The 25116-nt window shown below is 43.9% G+C and overlaps 1 protein-coding gene across 1 annotated transcript in view; it reads right to left on the reverse strand.

Moving 5' to 3' along the window:
• Positions 1-25116, reverse strand: part of adam22 (ADAM metallopeptidase domain 22) — a 473836-nt gene that overhangs the window by 46125 nt on the left and 402595 nt on the right. Inside the window, exons 24-26 of the mRNA XM_041183951.1 lie at positions 24922-24999; positions 15439-15487; positions 13012-13102 (exon numbers count right to left, since the gene is read on the reverse strand). Coding sequence (XP_041039885.1) covers positions 13012-13102; positions 15439-15487; positions 24922-24999 — 218 coding nt within the window. The remainder of the gene's footprint in view (positions 1-13011; positions 13103-15438; positions 15488-24921; positions 25000-25116) is intronic.

Raw genomic sequence — 25116 nt, forward strand, 5'->3', positions numbered from 1 at the left:
CCTTGTCCCATCCACCCCTTGCTCAAAACCTATTACATCTCCAACTTTTGCCACTTCTGGCCAAAGGTCATCGGCCTCAAACGTTAATTCTGTTTCTCTTTTCACAGGTGCTGCCTGACCAGCTGAGTATTTCTGGCGTTTTCTGTTTTTATTTTAGGTGAAGAATCAATATTGGACAGTGAAATATATCTTTTATTGTTTCATATAAGGCATTGGTTATGCATAGAACTTTTTATTGCTGATATTGCTGAAGCATATAGCTGTTCCCCACTCCAAACCTGGAATGGTGATAATGTGTAATTATTTATTGTAGTTCAATATGTTAATGACCCTTTACAAGTGGTTTAGTGGCTTAGCAGAGCAATGTAATATGACACAAAGTGGAAAAAATTCAGGTTTATGACTGGTTGTACTCCACATGCTAAGTTGTTTCATCAGCATCCACACTGTTTCAATGCTTACAAAAGGGTACCCAACTTTGTGGCGTGAAGTAACACTGATGTTGTCTTTGCTCCTTTCTTGCTGACAGTCTGCAAGGTCCATGTGCTACGGTAAATGGAAGGCATAGCATTCCCATTAGGTGAATCTACAGAGCAAGGGCATTTTATAGAAACATAAGGGGTAATATTATGAGTCAGCACTACCTGTTCCTGCTGGTGGACCATTTAATTTAATAGTCAGAAGATTATGGGCAGAGCACAGCTAAATTTCCAATTCGCCGGTGTGAACATGTGAAGTTATCCTGCAAAGTGAATAGAATGTTATCTATAGTCATTTTTAAAAATTTCGTTCATGAGATGTGGGCATCGCTGGCTAGGCCAGCATTTATTTCTCATCCCTAATTGTCCTTGAGATAGGTAATAATGCACCAGTCTGCAGACAGAAATATCCTGTACACACATTGCACCTGTTTCAGCTAAACAAAATAAGTGATAGTCATTCGCTGGTTCTTTCCTCAGGGCAATGCCTTGACCAATCAGAGTCAAGCTGCCTGTTTTAAAATTTCAAACAATGCTTGGCAGTTAACTGTCCATCACCATTAACTCCATTCTCCATGGTAACATCTCTACCAATCAGTGTCCAACTGCCACCAACCAATTAGCACTCTCTTCTCATACAGTGTAAAGTTGTTGCTTCCCCTGACATTGGTTGCGATTGTCCTGATGAGTGCAAGGTGAAAAGCTTCGACAAAATGTCTTTTTTCCGCAATACTCAAGAATGTTACCTATTGACCAAAAAGAAAATGATTTGCTATTGAAAGTCAGAGAAAATTGAGTGTTAATTCAAGCTAGAACAAAACAAAAGCAAAATACTGTAGATGCTGGAAATCTGAGAAACAAATAATATTGGAAATACTCCGCAAATCTGATAGGATCCATGGAGAGAGAAACAGTTAACATTTCAGGCGTGTGACCTTTCATCAGAACTGAGAAAAGTTAGAAATGAACTAGGTTTTGAACAAGTGGAAGGAGGGAAGAAGAACTAAAGGGAGGGTCTGTGATAGGGTGTAAGGGAGGAGTGATTAGATCAGAGAAAATATCATTGTGTAAGGCCAAAGGGAGTGGTAATAGGACAAGCAGAGTGACAAAAGATGTGTCTAGAGGAGGTGTGAATGACAGGATTGTGAATACTGCTGTCCAAAAGGAAATGAAGGAGAAATGAGAAGAAAAACAAACCAGCAAGGAAAAACGAAACCAAACAGATGCAGAAGTTACAATCTAAAATTGTTGAACTCAATGTTGAGTCCAGTAGGCTGCAAAGTGCCCAGTTGAAAGATGAGGTACTGTTCCTCAAGCTTACATTGAACTACAATGGAGCCCTGCAGTAGGCCAAGGACAAACAGGAGAATTAAAAGGACAGGTGTCATGCAAAAAGTTCCAATTGGCCTTTGATAATTAGCCATAATTGACCTTTAACTTACCCCTGTTGGCTAACCACTGCTTGCGGGCAGGTAACCGTACTGCCCCTGATCCGGCCGTTGGGAAAATGGTTCAGGGGTGGGATGATGCTGGAAAACCAGCACGTTGGCTGGCAGTATATACCTGCCAAATAATCTCCTGAGAAATCAGTAAGTATCCATTTAAGTTCAATCTGTAAATGTTCCATATTGTTTAATTTTATGTCAAAGTCATTCACATCATCGCTCACTCCAGTCCTTCATACAGTATTAATAGATGCTTTAGAATAGGATATATTAGAAAACATAAATGAGACTCCTGCCAAATTTATGGAGAATGATTGGAGGATCTCCTCCAGGAAATTCCAGGCATTCATGAATTTTAATAGGTTTCATAAGCAGGGCCAGTGCAACCACTAGAAGAAATAGGCAGTTGCCTAGGGCAACAAGATTTCGGGGCTGGCAGCTGCAACATTGGCAAAAAGCTGAACCGTCAGAAACTTTAAAATGATTTGAGCAACTTTCCGCAAGTTCCTGTGGTGGGGCACTGTGTAATTTCAGTTCAGTCACTCTGGTGTTTACTGAAGCAGGCGATTACAACAGGGAGCAGCTCTTTTCCCAATTCCGCACCCCTCCCCACCCCGTCCAGCATGCTTGTTAATGACAGCCTCCTGACCGTTTCCCTTCATATACATGTGCTCATAGACCAGACCATCCAATTGCTTACCCTTTCCTTGCCCCTTCCCAGCACATGCTCGTTGATCCTCCAATCATTTCCCTTCTTTCCTGCAATCCCATGACCCATTCTCTTCTTTGCCACCACCACTCGTGCTTCCGTTGTGCCGTTGGTTTTGATACTTTGATTCAGCCGCTCGTGGTTCCCCTTCAGCCTCTTTTCAGCTGCCTTCTTCACTCACTATGTGCCAAAAACACAAAAAATAGGAGCAGAGGTAGACCATAAGGCCCCTCTAGCCTGCTCCGCCATTCAATACGATCATGGCTAATCTTGGGCTTCAGCTCCATTTTCTCGCCTGCTCCCCATATCTCTTAATTCCCTGAAAGACCAAAGATCTGTCTATGCCAGTCTTAAATGTATTCAACATTTGCCATGGTTGCTTGATGGGAATGACTGGTGCCACCAGTTGAAAATGCCGGCAACCTAAGACTAAGAGTTCCGCGTTTTCAAGTTCAGCCATTCAGAAATCTCCTGGGTGATCTCGTGGTGATGCGGGTTGAGATCTCGCAAGAGGTGCGAGGGCAGAGTGCACAAATCTAGTGAGTGATGCCAAGGGAACATGGTGCTGCAGAAGCAGAACAGTGGGAGGTTAAGACCAGAGCGAGGGCTGAGGGCAGGTTCTGGATAATAACTGCCCAAGAGCTTGACAATTTTAGCAGCTTTGTGATAGTGGGATCATTTTTGTGTATTCATTTTTGAAAGTTAATTTGTGGGGTTGGTGGGGAGTGGGGGGTGCAGGCTGAAGGTTTGCCTGGACCAGCAAATACTTTGGCACCAGTCCCATTCATGAGGCTGCTACATCCTACCGGTCTATAGAGAAATAAATGTTATTTACTAGGTGTATTTCCTGATTAACTTTCAATGCTCTTAAATGTGAAAATGTGACAATTTGCAGATTGATACAGTCTGCTCGTCTATGTTCTCCCTCCCATATCAGGGCAAAGATTCTGTCCTGGCAATCCACACATGTGCAGGATAATGTGGAAATCTAGTTGTTGTTGTCAATGATTCACTGCTTCTTCACAAGTTACACTGCTGAGGTCTCCCAGAATGGAATCCTGAGCAGTCAGTGGATACACAAAAACCTCCACTTTTACTCTGTAGTCTCACAGATAAACTGTTGAAAGGTAGCAATTGTTGAATGAGGTTAACTGGCACTTCATGATTACTGCTAAGCTCTCTCATTGGCTCTGAAAAGTTAACTTTATATTCATGAATGTCAACTTTCTCCATTATGATAAAAAAAATCACATTTTTAAAGTAACTTCTTTTTAAAGTTTGTTTTGAATATTGTGACCTGGATTTTCGCAACAAAGGAGAGACTCTCCATCATTGCAAAGATGGCAGATGAGCCAAAAAATATACAGTCCACCCCGAACACAGCACTTACCAGTTTCACGGGGATGGGAATGGGGGCAGGCAGCATATTGCGTATGTGTGTCTTGCAGAGGCAGCTGTCCATTCACATCAGTAGCTGCCTCTACTCGTATGTGATTTTAGTGAAGGAGAACTGTGAAACATGACGTGCCCAGGTCAGACCTGGTAGTAGCAGGTCTGAACTTTGTGAATTTTTTGGATAGCCAGGGTACGCTTGTAAAGAGGTGAAGGGACCCATTTGGGACTTCTTTGAAGTTGCATTCATTGGCTTGGAAGTGGCAAAAACATACTAACTGGCTGGCTTAAACGTTAGGGTGTAGAAGAGTGGGGCTGCCAGATTTGGCAGGGCAATACTGGGCGGAATCATCCCAGATTTGCAATAAGTGCAGTAGCAGGTGGGCAAAATGACATTTTACCCGCCAGCCGCAATGGTGGCTTTTCACGCGGTATCATTCCAAACCTGCCATATTAGTTATGCATTCCCGGGAAACAAGCCGTTTTAATGGTGGGCTGGCTCTCATTCACCCACCACGCCATCACCTCGCCGCTTCAACATGCCGGGCGCCATATTTAAAGTCCAGCCACGTGCATACATCTCAGTGCTTCCAGCCCATGACTACTGCAGGGAAGATGTCCATGAAAGGCAAAAAGACTGCAGACCCCAGGTTTAATAATGCATCACTGGAATGCCTTTTGGACGTGGGAGTGCAGACCTACACATATCTCTGTGCTCTGCTGACCAGGGTCTCCATGGCATGTGCAATTGTCCCCATGGAGACCTTCATACGTGCACATGTGGGCACCACTACATCAGAGAGCAGGCGGATGCACTCCTGCGACTTGCTTGCCACTCTGTTGGCTCCACGTGATATTCCCCCGCCTTCTGCTGACTCTCCAAGATGAGTTGGAGATCCATACCTGACTCCGAACTCACAGATGCCTTCTCCCTCACAGTCCTCTGAATGCTGGGGAGCTCGGCTGAACCTGCCTCCTCCTGCTGTGGACACGTATCCCTGTGGTGACCTCCAGATTGTGAACCCGAGCCTGCACTAGATCTAGGTCCCACCGAGGTGTGTGTCTGTGCGCTGGTGGAGGGTGTGGGTAAGCGCTGTGATGGGTCTTTTGGGCTGCTTATTTCCACCTCTTCACTGGAGGAGGTGTCCTCTTGGATGCAAATGAGGATCTAGATGCAGCTGAGGGAGTGGCTGGCTGAGGGTATCAGTCCCTTGGCAGAGCTCCCTGTGAACCAAAGTAGAGATAATTAGTGCATGGCAGCAGAGTCAAAAGCAGGGACAGAGAGTACTGACAATTGCATTGAGGAAGGGATGATGCATTGCAGGATCCTCATGTAGGTGTTCGCCGTCGACCTCACCAGTCAGTGAGATGGTACGCTCTTCAAAGTGAGTGAGGGGCTTAATGTGGGCCACTCCCTCCCCTCTCCACATTTCTTCCACTCTCCGCACTCCTTCCCTTACATCTTCCAACCCCTTACACCTACCTCCCCAGTTGACATCTTTTTCCCGTTACCCTCTCCTGCCCTGTACTCCCTCCTCCCATTCCCAACCTCCCCCAACACCTTCATTCCCTCCTCCCAACCTCACCGCCCCTGACATCTTCATCCCCCCTCAATCTCAACCGCCCGACACCTCTTCCTCTCCCAGTTGATCCTAGACCTTCTTCTCCCACCCCCTCAACCATCATTTGTTGTGAGCATCAATGGTGACTTTCCAACTTCGGTGAGCTGCTTCGCACCAGAGCCATGTCCATGAGAATTCACCCAGCATGCCATGGACTTTCCTCCAGGATCCCACTGCTGTCAGGTTCCAGCATCACCTGCTCCTCGGATGTCTGCAATGTGAGCAAGGTCCTGGTGGTAAGTCCCACCTTCTGCACATCACACTTGTCAAGACGTGTTCTATGCCAGTGTGTTTTCCTGCCAACCTGGGTGGACAATCCACCTGGTGGGGATGGATGAGTCTGGCGGGCTGGCCTTATAATGATATGCTGATGTATTACAATGAGGTTCCCAATGTCCAATGGTGGGGAATGCAGCGTGCCATCTGCAGGCGGACTGGATGATCGCAAACTGGTTTCATGATGTCGTGAAACTGATTTTTGGCCATCTCGTCATATTGTCCGCTCATACCACCGAACATGCCTGACACCAGTGGGCATTGGTCATTCTGCCCATTATTTGTTCCCCTGGTGCCAGGAAGAACTTGTGCTTGAGGAGGGCGCATGTGCTTTGCGCAAAAGAAGATACGAGATGGGCATTGCACCATTGCACATAGACACCAACAGAAGACAGTCAATGTGAGGACAGGGGGAGGGCACAAGATCAGGAGGCAGAAGTAGCACCATGCGCATCAGGAAGGAAGAGGGTGAGAGGGAGGAGAACCAAATTTTACCCTATGGGAAGCATGTACTGACCCCGGACATCCTACCTAAATATGAGGAGAACCAGTGCCAGAGACGACTAAGATTAAGCCGTGAAGTGGTGACGGACATATGTTGCATGGTCCACCAACAACTTGAACCACATTCTATCGATCCCTATGTCCTGACTGTGGCTTTAACCATCGCTCTCAATTTTTATGCCTCAGGCTCTTTCCAGTGTTGAGCAGGAGACCTGTCTAGAATAAATTAGTCAGCAGCACGCAGCTGCATTAAGGCTGTGACTAATGTCCTGCTTGCTTGTGTGGGGGAACACATTAATTTCCCTGTTGATTTGGCATCTCAGACGCAGAGAGCCATGGCTTTTGCCAAATTAGCAGGTTTCCATCAGACTGCACCAATGTTGCCATAAAAGCCCCAACGCAACTTGCAGACACCTTTGTCAACCGAAAGTCCTTCCGCTCACTCAATGTGACCACAATGAGGTTGTCCTTCAAGTGTGCACAAAGTTCCCTGGTAGCTGCCACATCTCCTTTGCACTGAGGAGTTCCCAACTCCCTCAGCTTTTTCAGCTACCTTCATAGATCAGTGGTTGGCTTCTAGGGGACAAGGGGGTACCCCTTAAGAACCTGTCTGATGACCCCTTTAGGGGCCTTCAAATTCAGGCAGAATGCAACTACAACAGCGGCCATGTCGTCATAAGGAGCAGAATCGAGCAGGCCATTGGCATTCCAAAAATGTGATTCAGTTACTTTGATCATTCAGGTGGAGCTCTGCAGTGTGTAGCAGCAAGGTTATCAAGAATTGTAGTGGTGCGCTGCACGCTGCAGAACAATGCACAGGTTAGGGGCCTACAATTTTAAGAGGAAGATCCAAGGGTAGAGTTCCAGCCTCCAAGTAGGAGGATGGTGAGTATGATGAGGAGGAAGTGGAGGAAGTCCCTGTTCATTCAGATGATTCTGAAACTGAAAAGGACAAAGAGGCTGTCAATGGTAGAGAGGTTGGGAGGCATGACCACGTAGCCATGGCCAACTCTGTGCAGAAAGGGCTCAGCACCTGACTGGTCCTTGTGCAGAATAGATTCCTACAGGGTCCTCTGATCTCACATTTGCCATCAGCCAGTCCCTGGTAAGCCATTTCCAACTAAGAAACCTTTTACAGTGATGCTGCAGTTGCTCAGGGGAATGTCCAATCCCAATAAGGGAGAGAAACAACATCAATGAGTTTGAATCAGATAAAATAAGTTGGCTTCAATCCTTACCATTATACTCATGGCCCTCAGCATATTGTAAATGCACATGGTAAAAAGTCCTTCACAACCTGGCTCCCTCACAGATTTACAGGCCTGTAAATGAGGCACGAAAGCTTCCATCTGGTGCATACTCAAACCATGTCCACTAATGCTGAGCTTGCCATTATGACTTAAGACTTCACACCCTATATATGCTGCAATGATTGTGTGTGCCAACATACATGCAGATAAGGCATATAGTGCAGGATAAGCCCACAACTGTGCAACCAGAGGTCTGAATGATATTGTGCACCATCCATTCTGGCAATGGTCCAGTTTTTTCAGTGGGTGGCATAAGCAATAGTCCTGGCTTTCATAAACCTCAGCTTACCACACAAAGCTCATCCTCTTCCACCTGCATTGCAAATGCTGCCAAGGTATTGGGATAGCAGACTAGCAATATTCCCTGAAGCATATATGGTATCTTGACCTGAGATGCTTATACGTAAGCCAATGAGTAACACGGCCATGGAGCTAGATGTCTTGCACTCAGTACTCATGCTTGAGATGCAGCTGCTGACCTGCATCTGTTCGTGGACTCTTCATATTGAGCCTCCCTTAAAGTTAAGTATGGATGTACAATGGAAGAAGCAAGGAGCATCTCAGTGCTTGAGCCTTTGAACATTAGGTTATTATGTGATACATCAGGGGAGGAATATGTCTTCCGATGCCTCACAAATATGTTCACACCCTTGCTCCTGATGGCATCGTTGCAAGATGGACCTCAGAATTCCATCTTCATTATCCTTGATAAGAATGCCCTTCATAATGTTAACATTTCTTTGAGTTTTGCAGTGTACAAACACATACTGAGTCATCTGCGGGTGTCTGTACATATATCGATAAAGTGCTCAAATGTAATATTTACAATGTGAAAAATGTCACCATGGTGAACCTAATAGTTCTCTAGGCGAGAACTGAGCTCACTCACACTCCTATGAAGTGCTCCTAGTGTTGCCTGTCAGATTCTGTCAATACAACAATGAGGAGCATGGTGGACAGCCTTGTCATGCAGTTGCCTGTTGGGGACCTCCTTCAGACTGCAGACTCACCTCTGCATGGGCAGCCATGGCCACTCCCACCTGTGCAGCAGATGAGGGCTCTGGTGGAGGAGCTGGGGAGGTTTAAGAAGGTGAGGATGCTGAGAAGCCCTCGACACCTTCCCCTCCTCAGTGACCTGCACAGCCCTGAGCTGGCCTTCAGGTGGGGTTGATGGGACTGGATGCTGGTGCGCAGAAGTAATTCATTCCTTAAACTGCTGTGCCAATGGTGTAACCATCCTTTTTAGGGTATGCGGCTCCTCATGCATTTCATGGATGTCAATGTTCATACTCTGATCCATGGACTGATCCATGCTACTTGCATCCTTTCTAATCCAAGATGAATACTGCTACATGTATCTGTCCATGAGAGTGGCCAATCTCTCATGGCTGGAGCTCATGCAGTTGAGCCCCAGGGACAATGTGGAGCTCATGAAGGCAATGGATTCCTGCATTTGCAGTGTGAGAGCTCGCACTATCTCATGGAACTCTGCCAGATATCCACACAAATGCTCCCGATTGTCCAATTACTATAGCTCCACATTCCTGCCCGCTGCAGCATCATTGTGACTTTCCTCCCTCCTCCAAGGGGGACGGTGCACAGATAGCTTTCACTCTGACACCTCCTCCTACGCTCTGGTGCAGTACCTTTTACCCTGTGCCACTGACTCTACACAGCGCGCTACATCTCTCCAATGTGCTGATATGAGTTGGCAGATTGTGAGGTTGTTTGATGTGCATCCTTGGAAATTTCCTCTTCCTCTTGAGGCCCGAGGGCTGATCTAGCCCAGGGAGGGGATGGGGCATGAGTGAGCAGAGCTGGGACCTGTGTGAGACATGAAAGGAGTTATTTAGGTATAACCTTTCTTACTGTGAAATCACACTATGATGCACGCCACTGCCTTAACCATGCCCGCACTACCCTTATGATGCAACCCCATCTTGCACTGTCATGTCACTGTCCCCTTGTGCTCAGTGAAGTGACAGCATGACCTACAAAATTACCACCATGTTCCAAAGTGCATTTACCACTGCCTTTGTTACCTGCTACCAGTGATTCATCATCACCAATAGACGGCTGCTCAGGAACCCTGGCTATTTCCATTGCCTCCATGAGCAAACTGGTTTCAGCTAGGCTGACCCACCCCCAGTCCAGGCCATCACCTTGGCGTTCTATACCCTTTTCGACTACAACAAAAACATGATTTCATGTTAGCTTGATATATAGTGCATGCATGAGATATTTGGTGCTCTTCAATGTGTTTGTGCTTCACAGTGCTCACTCACATCTGTTCCGTGTGCACCTACAAGAGCAGCATAACGCATATGCTAAAGTTTCAATGCTAAAGCAGAGGTATGTGCCAGGTCTTGCACCTGAGCTGCACCAATTCAGACACGATCCTTCCCCTGAACCTGTGTGCGGATGAGCCAAGCTACTCACGTTGCTGGAACGCAGGTCATTACACCTTTTGAGGCACCATATCCATGACCTCTTGTGGTCTCCTGCTGTGTTCACTGCAGCCGAAATTTGAATCCAAGCTTTCTTTGTGGTGGCTAGTAGCCAGCCGGATAGAGGACTGCTCTCCTCCTCTGGACCTCTTGGACTAAAACTTGCAGGACACGATCTAAGAAGCTTGGGGCAGCTGAACCCTTCCCTCCCCCAGCATCTCCTCTGTGAGACATTCTAACAATACAAATGTAAGGTGAGAAGGATAGTGAGCCATTCAGATTACGATGCTTTCAGTCACTTTTGTGTGCTTACACGCATTAACCATTTTGAACATATCATTATTGTTAAGCTGTGGTGGAGAAAATGGCTCTGCACAAATGCTTGGTGCCATGGATGTACTGCTTTTCACTCTAAGGTAGCATGCTGTGCTCCATGATCACTGATAGCCCTACTGGTTTACTCCCTCTTAGTCACACCGTCATGCCACGACAGTGTGCAGATTTGAGGAAACTGGTCAAGGCTCAACTGTGTGGGTACATCCTGACAGGTGGGTGGCAAGAGGGCATGAGGATAGGGTAATTACCATGGCACTATTCATCTTTCATCCACTGGGGCACAGCAACTACATTACTGCAGAATGTCTTTATCTCCATGGCTGTATCTTGTGAATCCACTCCATGATTTTAATGCTTCAGTACAGTACACTGTGAATAAGCAGCATCAATGATGTTTTTTTTCTAGGGAAGGCCCATGATTGGCCATCTGATCCAGAAGCAGCTAAAACAGTTGGACAACACTCACCTGACAAGTCAATGAGATTTCCAAAACGTGGGGGCTTCGCCATCACCTTCTGACCTGCGAAATGGGCCTTTCTGAAGGCCCGCTTTTTATATCTGCCCAAGTCGCAAAAACTGGGTCCTTCTCTGACCCCTCCCTACTTCCGGGGTCACCTGCCTTGCCCGACTCCAATCTGCCTGGACCAAAACTCAGAAGTGCGGGCCACATTTATAGAAGTTGGGTTCGAAGAGCTGGGGATTCTCCCATCTCTGTGCACCTGATGTGCAGACAAAAATCCAGGCCTTTAGCTTCCCCTTTAATCCAATCATAATTTATTTCCTTATCTGAAAATTTAAACTAAAAGTAAAGAGATTCAATGTTTTAAAATTCCTGGTTTGCTGTCTGCGCCAATAAATCATTTTTTAATATTCTTTCATGGGATATGGGGGCAGCTGGAAAGGCCAGCATTTATTTCCCATCCCTAGTTGCCCTGGAGAAGGTTATAGTGAACCATCTTCTTGAACCGCTGCAGCCTATCTGGTGCAGGTGCACTCACAGTGCTGCTGGGAAGGGTGGTCCAGGATTTGATCCCACAACAGTGAAGCAACTTCAATATAGTTCCAAGTCAGGATGGTGTGTGGCTTGAGTGGAACTTGCAGGCAGTGATGTTCCCATGTGTTTGCTGCCCTTGTCCTTCTAGGTGGTAGAGGTTGCGGGTTTAGAAGGTGCTATCAAAGGAGCTTTGGTGAGTTGCTGCAGTACATTGTGTAAAGGATATATGTTGTTGCTACTGTGCATCAGTGGTGGAGGGAATGAATGTTTGTGGATGGGGTGCCGATCAAGTGGACTGCTTTGTCCTGGATGGTGTTGAGCTTCTTCAGTGATGTTGGAGCTGTACTCATCCAGGCAATTGGAGAGTATTCCATCACATTCCTGACTTGTAGATGGCAAACAGTCTTTGGGGAGCCAGGAGGTGAGTTACTCAGCTCAGAATTCCCAGCCTCTGACCTGCCCTTGTATCCACAGTATTTATATGGCTAGTCCAGTTCAGTTTCTGGTCAATGATAACCCCGAGGGGGTTGATAGTGGGGGATTCAGTGATAGTAATGCCATTGAATGTTATGGGAAGATGATTAGAATCTCTCTTGTTGGAGATTGCCTGATGCTTGAGTGGCGCAGATGTCACTTGCCGCTTATCAGCCCAAGCCTGAACTCTGTCCAGGTCTTGCTGCATACTGGCACTACTTTAGTATCTTAAGGAGTCATGAATGGTGCTGAACATTTTGCAATCAGCTCCAAACATCCCCACTTCTGACCTTATGATGGTGGGAAGGTCACTGATGAAGCAGCTGGAGGTGGCTGGACCTAGGACACCACTCTGAAGAACTCCTGCTGCAATATCCCGGGACTAAGATGATTGGCTTGGAACAACCACATCCATCTTCCTTTGTACTAGGTATGATTCCAACCAGTGGAGAGCTTTTCCCTTGGTTTCCCCTTGACTTCAATTTTGCCAGGGCTCCTTGATGCAACACTTGATCAAATGCTGCCTTGATGTCAAGGGCAGTCACTCTCACCTCACCCCTTCAGTTCATCTCTTCTGTTCATGTTTGGACCATGATTGGTTTCTTACCCTACTTGCTGACATCATTGCTGTCTGGAGCGTCCCTTGACATGGCAACTATCATTAGGAAAGGAGAAATCCATGGCACCGAGACCACTAGATATTTTTGGGCAGATTTTTCCAAGGTCAATGAGAATGCTGTTGCTTCACGCTACCCGCAATATCTAGCCCCAAATGTGTGGCTGGTGGGTGAACTTCCCTCCTAGTAGCATGAGCTTATGAAATTGGATCTGAAGTGTTAAGTGCTTACTATTTATTTGGGTCATTGAAGGTAACAAAATACATCTTAGTGAGTGTAACACAATTAGAAAATTCTGCCAGCATAAATTCTAGTGCATAAGATTGTAGTTGTTGTCTTACCTAGAATGTGTAAATGAGCTCAAGAAAGTAACACAGCAATACAAGGACAAAGTTTTGATACTTACTTGTAAAATAATGCTGCAACAGCCAAGACTAGAATTGCCATCAGGATGGTCCCTGCGATGGCACCTATAATAATATTGGTTCGAACTGATCCTGTGGCAATAGGGAAGGAACACAATCAATTAATTTCCTGAGGAATCAGTAAGTAACCATTTAAATTCAACCCTTTTATGTTCTATATTGGTATTAAGATACATAAACAAGGCTTCTGCCGATCTTCTACCAAAATTACAGTGATTGATCAGAGGAACTCCCCCAGGAAATTTCAGGTATTAATGCATTTTAATAGGTTTCATGAAGCCTCTATATCCTCCCAGTCTATTACAGAAATAAATGCTACATTTCCTGATTAATTTTCAATCCTATTAAATCTTAAAATATGACTATTTGCAGATTTATACAGTATAATATGCTGAAAAATTCTTATCTTTTTCCATTTATTTATGCAAAACAGCAGAATTACTAATACTTTCAAAATAAATAAGGATTACACAAAATTTAAATAATAAACGGCAGGTGGATTTATTGTAAATATTTATTTAAGAAATGATCAGGCTTGCATGAGCCACTTACTTTTATTATGAAAATATCGCATTAAGCTAGAGGCCTCAGAGTATGTCCACTGCATAGGTATTTTACAGTGTGAAACCTGAACTTCCTGGTAGATTAATAAGATCTTTTAACTACCGCTTCAAACCAAGGGTTTGCAAGTTTCAGATCCGTGAAGATCATAGGAATTCTGAGATTAGGGACTACAAGTTTCAAATAAAGTTATTTCTTCATAATTACATCAAATTCTTAAAAATGTACTGAATCACCTACAAAAAAAAACACTAGCTAAAAACAAAAGATGTGAAATATTTTAGGGATGAAGGGGCTTGATAGAACTTCTGTACTATTAAGTACAACTTCAGATTGTAGTAGTGGATAGGATTATCTACAAAAATACAAAATAAACAACTGAAGTAGGCATTCAGTACAGTGCACATTCCACCTCACTGTTTTAATTCAACATTATTACAATTATGCAGCTCTTCCTTGAGGCTCTGTAACTAAAAGCTAACAAAAAACTCTTTATTAAGAGTTTCCACCTCACTGAGAAGGCTTCAGGCCAATTCACATCCAACAACCTGCTCTGAAAACTTGATCACATTTCGACAACTGTGCCAAATTGCACCTTAGCAGCTGAAACAACCCACATCATTCTAAAATAATCAACAACATTTTAGAAGATAAAGTCAATTCACTCTATCCCTCAATGTTAACGGATGGATCCTTAAAAAAATTCCAAGATCCAGAACTACATCTTTGCCAAAACAAATCAGTTCTTCCTTGGGCCATACCCTATCTGTGTACCAAGTTTTGTTGAAATCCATCCATCAGTTTTTGAGATATATTGTATACAAACAAAAAACATTATCTTTGCCCACCTTCAGTGGAAGAGGTAATAAGAACAAGTACTTCTATAATGAACTGGTAACTAGAATGTTAAGTTTAGTTTCAAATTTCTCAAAATAACTTCAACACTAGTAAAACCAATCTAATACTACATACAATGTCACCTAATTATCTCTGCCACTAAAGGTGCACGGAGGTAATGTTTTTGCCCGTTTGTTACTCTGTACAGGAAAATAAATAGAGGGAAAGAAAGGTTAGATTCGGGGAGAGAGAAACATTTAAAAAAATCATTGTTTTAAGTTTAAATTCTTACATTTTTATAATCCCCACCAACAGCCGAAGAAATGAGGCCCGTGCTTATAATAGATAATTTTCAGTGACAGGGAAGTTGTTTTACAGATATTAACACCCATCATGTCATGAAAGGTTACTTAGACTGAAAAGGATGACTTAACTTTCTGTGGTGAGGTTAGTTCATTGCTACTGTGCAAATTCAGCAATTGCATACCATTCAGTGCGATTCAATGGTAAGCCAGTCAGCAAGATGTCATTATGATAGGCTTTTGGATATCTGAGCTTAACCGCACATCTATCCTCACCTGAAGTTTTTGTAGCATTTGCACTGAACAATGGTGAGCATCATTTGCCTCACCAATATTTTGTCAGCAAATTATGCCCCTATGTACTGCATATCCAATGATAGTAACAAAATGAGAGTTTGTAAAGCCACACAATTAATATGTGTTATGTAATTACATTTTATAACACTAGTTAGATATTTGTATGTGTATAATAAGGAAGTTTTAATTCAAGTTAGATTGGGCACAATGTGCACCATGTTAGAAATCAAAATGCAAGAGATGTTGTTTTATTAAATTCCCTTTGTCTTTCTAGATTATAACTGTTGCCTTTGTGAAAGAGTTCTATTTTAATGAGTCACCTTCCCCTAGGCAAAATGTAATTATATTCTGATTGTGTCTGCTCTTCCAATTAACAAATTTATTATGTTAATAAAACTATTTCTTATCTGCCTAAACCAGCTAAGGCCACAGTTATTTTACTGTAATCATTGTATATAATCTGTCAGACTAATAAGAATTAACTGCTATTTTCTTGCCTCCCCAGCAGCAACTGCATCTTGCCATCCCTTGGCAAAGACTTCTCATTACTGTTGTGAACAGTCCTTTCCACTACTTTTTTGCTTGTTGTAGTTTAGTTGCCAGCTCTCCAAGAGGAAGCTAACTATTTGGTTGATTTTTATCAACTCTATTTAGAATTCAGCGATCTTAGAAAATGACTTCTTGCCCTTGACCCATTGTATTCAATCATTATGACCAAAATCAAGGTTCAACCCTTTTCTGAGCCCAAACAACACCTTGGCTAATAATCCTCCCATCATTTGCATGATTCCAAATTTAGCCCTGTTAAACTCTCTCCCTTCAATCTGTTTTACATTCATTGGGTTCACTGGGTGAGAGTTTAATTTTGACTGGGGTGGCATCAGCCCAAAAGTACACTCCACCAGTCAGCTGCCAAATAGTCAGAATTGAGCCCCTCATAATTAGTGGATTAACCAATCCTCTTTGGAAGATTGAATTTTAAAACTTAATCACATTGTAGCATTAAATTGCAACATACTCTGTATGGGACAGATGGGCCTCAATTTTAACCCCCAGCTCCTGAAAGGCAGGAGGAGGGTGGGTGGGGGGTTGGGGGTGTGACAGGAGGAGTGTGGAGTCAAATATTCAATCCCGTAACCTGACCCAAACTTTCTACATTTCCTGCTTTGTTATTGTTTACAGCAGTGACAAAGGCCCTTGCGGAGCCTCCCACTAAAAACAGGACCCTTCATAAGTTTTCAAAGTGACAGTCAGACGATGTCATGAGTTCAGCATCATATTTTTAACCTCACCACAGGTGGAGTTCCAAGCTATCTATTGCTTGTTAGTAGAAACATGGCAGGAGGAGCCAGCAGAGGCCCAGAAAAGTTTTACACCTTTACCTGTTTTTAAGCTTGTTTTTGGCCAGGAGGAACAGAATTGCTCTCTTGATGCCTCGAAAGGACGCCGCCGACCTCCCCACCCAAGGTGTGTTATGCTCAACCTCTCCGTCCCAATTGCGATCCTACCCAAGGCCATCCTCTTCCACCTCCGATGGCCAGGGATGATTCTAATGGGTTCCTAGCTGTGGCCTCCCGCCTCCAAATTTCTACTCTCATCACCCGGCTTGGCAGCCAGTCCAGGTGTGGGGTGGGAGTATATGCATTTTTATTTAAATGAGTCCGGTGCCCCCATGTCCCTGGTTTTCAGGCTCTTTGCCCACTACCAAGCTCCCTCCCACCCTTCCCCCTCTTCCCTTTAATATTGGGGCCATGTTCCCTGAATATTTATTTGTTAGTTAGTTGCTTTACCAGGCATGGAGTCCTGGTGCCCTCTCTCTATCTGTTTGATAACTTCAGTCAGACTATTCATTTTAACAAAATAGGCTGGGAAATGTTTTTTTTTACCGAAAGATAAACGACCAGGACATCAGAAATTTAAATATACAACTCCCAACCACACAATGTCTGTATTTCACAGTCTTTTGTTTCTTAGTGAATCTGCTCTTTATCAACATACAACAATAATAAAATCCTACACTATAACACATATTAGACATTTTGTCACATTACCCATATGTGTCAACCTAATAAACTCAAAAAAGCTAGCATAACCCCAAAATCTGACAACTCAAGGAAATAACTCACAATGGATGAACAGCTTTAGATAAAGGTCTATGTTTTGAGATGAATGAATATGACATTTTGTTTTTACTACATTGGATTTTAATTCGTATTTTTGGATCATAACCCACAATTCAGTTTGTTATTCTTTGAAAAAAGAAACCCAATGCTGTCACCCATTAAAAATTGTATGTATATTGTATCTACAATATGAGTGAAATGGGAGATGAGCTTGCCATTTAGTTTACAACAATATGCTGTGTAAAATGTTCTGCTAAGATAGGAATGTAAGTAACCATCAGCAAAGGCATGTCAGTATTGTCTCCCCTGGCCTATTAGGTCTGTATTCACAAAAAAACTATGATGGTTGAGCTTAAGGGCTGGATTTTAGGCCCCCCCACCCCACCTGCCGTTGGGCAAGTTTTTGGTGGAAGAGGCATGTAGAAAATGGCATGTGGGTAACCCATCGCCTTCCCGCCCACCCCATCCTGGTCTCCATAATAAGGAGGGTGGGTAAGGTGCCCACTAGCCCGTCCACTCTCAAGCCTATTGAGGCCCTGAGTGACCAATAAATGGTCACTTAAGGACCTCAATCTGCCTCCACTGCCATAGTATTCCAGGCAATGGAAGGTGCTGAGAATGGAAAGGCCATTTTTTCACTAAAGTTAATGAATGGGCAAGATGAAAGGGGGAGTTACATTCTTTGGGCGGTGCCCTGTGCGCATTGGAGGCACGCCCCTTAGATCAAATCCCCACTTTGTGCCTTTCTGCCGGCCTCCAAAACCTGACACCCACCCCGTATGCCCCGCTCCCTAAGGTGCTTGATCCCTTCTTGCCAAAACTCCTGGGACTTATCTGGGTCCAGGATCTATGACCGTTCTTCATGGGCCTTCTTGCAGTCCCAGCAGCACCCATGAGTTCTGGCACTGCTGGGTCTGCATGGCTGGCAGTTCTCAAAGTTGGATCTTCCTTCCAGCATCCCACTCTCTGCTTGTTAAGGGTACCCACAGTTTGGTGCAGCCTTCTTTAAAGTCAGTTGGTTTGTGACTGACCTTTCTAATGGGAGGCGGGGGGTGGGGGTAGGGGCGGAAGGGGGGTTGCAAACAGTACACCGGTCCCCCTCCCCCTTCCAATAAAATTCAGCCCTATAGGTCATATAGCTTAGGCTACATGCTGGATAGGCTTTTCCTAGACCAATATTCATAAATGTACCTAAGATGCTGAGATTCAAGGACCATTTTCAAAATAAACTAATATCTGATGAATCTGAATAATTTTAAGCAAATGGCAACTTATTTCTAAGCATCAGTGGAATCATTTGGGTGTCTACAGCACATGCTACTCAAAAAACTCCATGCTTACAAAGCTCTTTACGTATACTACAATTAAATAAATTTATCATCTTTGCAGCTTTAACTTTGAACAGTGCAAAGTATACTTCAGGTACATGAGGTATACTTAATTGTGAACCAAAGATAGAATGTGATTCAGCTCTACTGTACATGCACTAAAATATCAATTATGTGTAGGGCAGCTGATGAACTAGACTGAGAAAGTCATACATGTACATTAACAATAGGTTGCATGAGAGATTTTATAAATCTACAATTCTATGAGGCCTTCAGGCACAAACAGGTATGCCAAACACTTACTGTTTGCTCAAAATGTAACGAGTTGGCAATTAAACTGCCTTTATTCATGACTATTTAGTTTCTTTTCAAATTGCTTGACCTAACCTCGGTGGGCTCATGCAGCGAGGCAATATGGGTAGAGCTCTGGAAGAGGAAGGGTGCAGTCACAATGTTGGGGGTTTACTATAGACCTCCCAGTTGCTGGTGAGAGATTGAGGAACAGTTATGTAGGCAGATTTTGGAAAGATGTAAAAGCAATAGGGTTGTTGTGGTGGGTGATTTTAACTTTCCCTATATTGACTGGGAATCACTTAGTGCTAGGGGTTTGGATGATGCAGAATTTGTAAGGTGCATCCAGGAGGGCTTCCTGAGACAATATGTAGATAGTCCAACTAGGGAAGGGGCAAAACTGGACCTGGTATTAGGGAATGAACCCAGCCAGGTGGTCGAAGTTTCAGTAGGGGAGCATTTCGGGAAAAGTGACCATAATTCAGTAAGTTTCAAGATACTGGTGGATAAGGATGACAGGAGTCCTCGGGTTAAGGTGCTTAATTGGGGGAAGGCTAATTATAACAATATTAGGCAGGAACTGAGGAATGTAGATTGGAGGCAGATGTTTGAGGGCAAATCAACAACTGACATGTGGGGGGCTTTCAAATGTCAATTGATAAGAATTCAGTATCAGCATGTTCTTGCTAGGATGAAGGATAGCAAGTTTCAGGAACCTTGGCTAATGAAGGATATTGTGAGATTAGTCAAAAAGATAAGGGAAGCATTCGTAAGGGCTAGAAGGCTGGGAACAGATGAAGCCTATGGAGAATATAAAGAAAGTAGGAAGAAGCTTAAGCAAGGAGTCAGGAGGGCTAAAAGGGGTCATGAAAAGTCATTGGCAACCAGGATTAAGGAAAATCCCAAGGCCTTTTATACATATGTAAAAAGTAAGAGGGTAGCCAGGGATAAGATAGGCCCATTCAGGGACAGAGGTGGGAATCTGTGTATGGAGCCAGAAGAAATGGGAGAGATACTAAATGAGTACTTCTCATCAGTATTCACCAAAGAGAAGAACTTAGCGGTTGATTTGTCTAGGGAAGAGTGTGTAGATAGCCTGGATCATGTTGAGATCAAAAAAGAGGTATTAGGCGTCTTGAAGAATATTAAGGTGGATAAGTCCCCAGGGCCAGGTGGGATCTACCCCAGAGTACTGAGGGAGGCAAGGGAGGAGATTGCTAGGGCCTTGACAGAAATCTTTGCATCCTCACTGGCTACAGGTGAGGTCCCAGAGGACTGGAGAATGGCCAATGTTGTTCCATTGTTTAAGAAGGCTAGCAGGGATAATCCAGGAAATTACAGGCCGGTGAGCTTTACGTCAGTGGTAGGGAAATTATTGGAGAAGATTCTTCGTGACAGGATTTACTACCATTTGGAAGCAAATGGGTGTATTAGTGAGAAGCAGCATGGTTTTGTGAAGGGGAGGTCGTGTCTCATTAACTTGATAGAGTTTTTCGAGGAAGTGACAAAGAAGATCGACGATGGAAGGGCAGTGGATGTTAGATACAAGGATTTCTGTAAGGCCTTTGACAAGGTCCCTCATGGCAGACTGGTACAGAAGATAAAGTCATACGGGATCAGAGGTGAGCTGGCAAGATGGATGCAGAATTGGTTTGGTCATAGAAGAGAGGGTAGCAGTGGAAGGGTGCTTTTCTGAATGGAGAGCTGTGACTAGTGGTGTTCCGCAGGTATCAGTGCTGGGACCTTTGCTGTTTGTAGTATATGTAAATGATTTGGAGGAAAATGTAAATGGGCTAATTAGTAAGTTTGCAGATGGCACTAATGTTGGAGGAGTTGCAGATAGTGAAGAGGATTGTCAAAGGATACAACAGGATATACATCGGTTGGAGACTTGGGCGGAGAAATGGCAGATGAAGTTTAATCCGGACAAATGCGAGGTAATGCATCTTGGAAAGTTTAATACAGGTAGGAATTATACAGTAAATGGCAGAACCCTTAAGTGCATTGACGGGCAGAGGGATCTGGGTGTTCAGGTCCACAGGTCACTGAAAGTGGCAACACAGGTGGATAAGGTAGTCAGGAAGGCATATGGCATGCTTGCTTTCATCAGCAGCGGTATTGAGTATAAAAGCTGGGAAGTCAGGCTGCAGCTGTATAGAACCTTAGTTAGGCCACAATTGGAATATTGCATGCAATTCTGGTCGCCACATTACCAGAAGGATATGGAGGCGTTGGAGAGGGTGCAGAGGAAGTTTACCAGGATGCTGCCTGGTCTGGAGGTTATTAGCTATGAGGAGAGGTTGGAGAAACTCAGATTGTTCTCGCTAGAGCGACGGAGATTGAGGGGCAACTTGATAGAAGTTTACAAAATTATGAGTGGCATGGATAGAGTAGATAGTCAGAAGCTTTTTCCCAGGGTGGAAGAGTCAATTACTAGGGGACATAGATTTAAGGTGAGAGGAGAAAACTTTAGAGGAGATGTGCGGGGCAAGTTTTTTACGCAGAGGGTAGTGAGTGTCTGGAATTCGCTGCCAAAGGAGGTGGTGGAAGCAGGTACGATAGTGGTGTTTAAGAGGCAGCTTGACAAATACATGAATAGGATGGGAATAGAGGGATACGGACCCAGGAAGTGCAAAATGTTTTAGTTTGACAGGCAATATGATCGGCGTAGGCTTGGAGGGCCGAAGGGCTTGTTCCTGTGCTGTACTTTTCTTTGTTCTAATAATTCATACATGTTCAGTTCTATCACTACATTGCTCCTTCTTAATTAATGATCTCCTTTAGTCATCATCCAATTCTATCCAATCTTTTGTTAATGTTTCTATACTAAATCCAGGATATTTCTTCAGGTCATATGCCTAGAAGGCTGTAGAAGAGGATAAGAAAGTTTCCACTCTCTCTCTCTTATACACATATATATATATATATATATATGTGTGTGTGTGTGTGTAGGTGTGTATATATAAGTATGTGTGTCATGATCTTATTGAAGGTCTTTGCTTATGTTGGTAGAGATGGAGGAGAAGTTGGAATGTAATGTTGAGTAAATTAATAATATTGCCACCTGGCTAAGTGGAAGACATGCTTGAGGCAGACCAGTAAGTAGTCACAATCTTCAAGATGAAGAGGTCAATAAGCTTTACACATTTGGCTTTTAGCTTGTCTGAGAAAAGGAAATAGGTCAGAGGAGGTGACCGGTGATAGAACAGAATTAGCGTATAGGATAATCCTCGGGTAGTGGAAGGATTTAGATAAGAAGAGGGAGATGATAAAACCAAATCTGGCGATAAACAATTAGGCTACTTGTACATTGGAAGCATTCTGTCATCAACCTTCGGGTTTAAGAGTGCAAAAGGTGGAGATTTTACAAATGGGAGTGATGGGAGCAGGGACACCCCCTAGTTCTAGAGTCTCCCTCAAGAGGAAACATCCTCTCCACATCCACTCTGTCAAGACCCCTCAGGATCTTTAGGTTTTGATCAAGTCACATCTCACTCCTCTAAACTCCAGTGGAAGCCCAGCCTGTCCAACCTTTCCTCATAAGACAAACCGCCAAACTGTTCAACAGTTCCCTTGCTTCTAGTATTAGCCTAGTAAACCTCCTCTGGACTGCATCTAATGCATTTACGTCTTTCCTTAAATAAGGAGACCAAATCTCAGTACTCCAGATATGATCTCAACAGTGCCCTGCACAACTAAAGCATAACCTCCCAACTTTTGTAATCAATTCCCCTCACAATAAACAATAGCATTCTAATGGCTTTCCTAATTACTTGCTGTACCTACATACTAGTCTTTTGTGATTCATGCACAAGGACACCCAGACTCCTCTGAATCTCAGAGCTCTGCAATCTCTCACTGTTTAGATAATATGCTTTCTTTTTATTCTTCCTGCTAAAATGGACAATTTTACATTTGCCCACATTATACTCCATATGCCAGGTCTTTGCCCAGTCACTTAACCTATCTATGTCACACTGTAGCCTCCTTATGTCCTCTTCACAACTTACTTTCCTACCTGTTTTGTGTCATCAGCAAATTTAGGAACCGTACTATCTGTCCCTTCATCCAAGTCATTCACATAAATTGTAAAAAGCTGAGGCCCCAGCACCGATCCCTGTGGCACACCACTCGTTACATTCCCCCAACCAGAAAAAGACCCATTTATGGCTACCCTCTGATTCCTGTTAGCTAGCCAATCTTCTATCCATGCCAATGTTACCCACTACACCATCAGCTTTTATTTTCCGCAACAGCCTTTGATGTGGCACCTTAACAAATGTCTTCTGGAAAACTAAGTACAGGGTGAATTAGAAAATTGAGCGGTTAGGGGATGGTCTGCTCTGGTCGGGGGTTAGTCTGGTGGTGGGGAGAATATTCAGGTCTGATCGGGAGGGTGGTCGAGGGGATAGTCGGGGGGCTTGGGGGGGCGGGTGGTGGGGTTGCGGGTGTTCTGGGTATTCGGGGAGGTAGTCAGGTAGTCGGGGGGTTAGTTGAATGGTCAAGGAGATAGTTGGGTGGTGAGGGAGAGAAGTTGGGTGGTTGGGGGGGAGGTAGTTGAATGTTTGAGGAATTGTTGAGTGATCGGGAAGGTACTCAGTTATGGGTGATGGTGATTGTTCAGTTGTGGAGTTATCCAGCTGTTATATCAGGTTTTAAAGTAACATTTCCTGGATAACTATCATGGTAAGTCATGCGGATCTGCCCCAAGTCTCCAACTCTAGCTCATTTCGGGACAGCATTGGGCAGCAGAGAATTGACCATTGGAAATTTAAACTTCCCGAGCAATTCTCACATATATCCGTGCATCAGGACTTCTGCGCATCTTCTGTCATACGCACGGTCGTACGTAAGTACTGTCTCCGACGATCTGGAGACTGGAAGACTTGGGCCCTTACTTATTTCTTATTAAGCTCAATTACGCTATTTATGTTTTCACACACTAGATATGTCACTCTGGAACAAAAATGGTCCTTGCTGCACCAGCATTTCTGGCAAAAAAAAGGACCAACTTCCCATGCCAAAACATATCTGTGGCATATCCTACTCCACACTGCGTAAGATGATTTTTCAGGCATCCCTTGTAGCTGCCTAAATCAGATGTTAGGTCCCTCACATTTATTCGAAGGGGTACAATATGTATTTTCGGATCTTCCTGAAATCAGGTTACCCTGAGCAGAGCTGATGCCAGGTCTGCCCAACTAAAATTTTCCTGGCATGGATGCAGCCAAAACTGCATTCCGTTCTGGGCATTATAGTTCAGAAAAGTTATGACCTTGAAGAGGGTGCAGCATTGATTCACCAGAATGATTTTTTAAAAATTCATTTATGGGACGTGGATGTCACTGACTAGGCCAGCATTTATTGCCCATCCCTAATTGTCCTTGAGAAGGTGGTGGTGAGTTGTCTTCTTGAGCCACCGCAGTCCATGTGGTGTAGGTACACCCACAGTGCTGTTAGGGAGGGAGTTTCAGGATTTTGACACAGCAACAGTGAAGGAATGGTAATGTTTTCCAAGTCAGGATGGTGAGTGACTTGGAAGGGAACTTCCTGCTGGTGGCATTCCTATGTATCTGCTGCACTTGTCCTTCTAGATGGTAGCGGTCATGGGTTTAGAAGATGCTGTCTAAGGAGGCTTGGTGAGTTGTTGTAGTGCATCTTGTATGATGCAGGGCTTAAAAAGGGTAAATTATGAGGACACGTTGCATAAACTTGATTTGCATTTCCTTGGGATCATAAAGTTGAAGGGTAATCTAATCAAGGTATTTAAAATTATAGAGGAATCCAATAGTGTAATGAAGAGGAACTATTTCCTTTGGAGAGGGAATCCAGCCCATGGGAGAATAATCTTCAAATTAAACCCAGGCCAGTAAGGCATGAAATCAGGAAGCTCTTGTTCATAAAGACAGTGGATGCAGGCTCAATAGAAATTTCAAGACTGAGATTGATTAGACTTTTATTACGCAAAAGTATCAAGGAATATGGAACAAAGGTACAGATTAGCCTTGATCTAATAGCATGGCAGAACAAGTCTGAAGGGCTAAATGCCCTATCACTGTTCCTATAAATGGTACTGTCACCTACTTGTGAAATGTTCACAGACATTGCAACAGGCACACTATTAATTTACACAAACCTGGTCCTTCTGTTACTGTCTTTGGTGTATATATAGTGCAGTCAGCGCCATCCCATTGTAGATCGCAGGCACACTTTCCTTCATTACTGCAAGTCTGCAAATGAAATAATAAAATGAAAAAGTATACCTACAGGTTTACATCTATTTTTAACTCCTTGATGTAACACATAACAACACTGACAATGACAAAATTGTAAGCAATATTCAATTT

Source organism: Carcharodon carcharias, chromosome 3 (genome assembly GCF_017639515.1).
Source record: "Carcharodon carcharias isolate sCarCar2 chromosome 3, sCarCar2.pri, whole genome shotgun sequence".
Lineage (NCBI taxonomy): Eukaryota > Metazoa > Chordata > Chondrichthyes > Lamniformes > Lamnidae > Carcharodon > Carcharodon carcharias.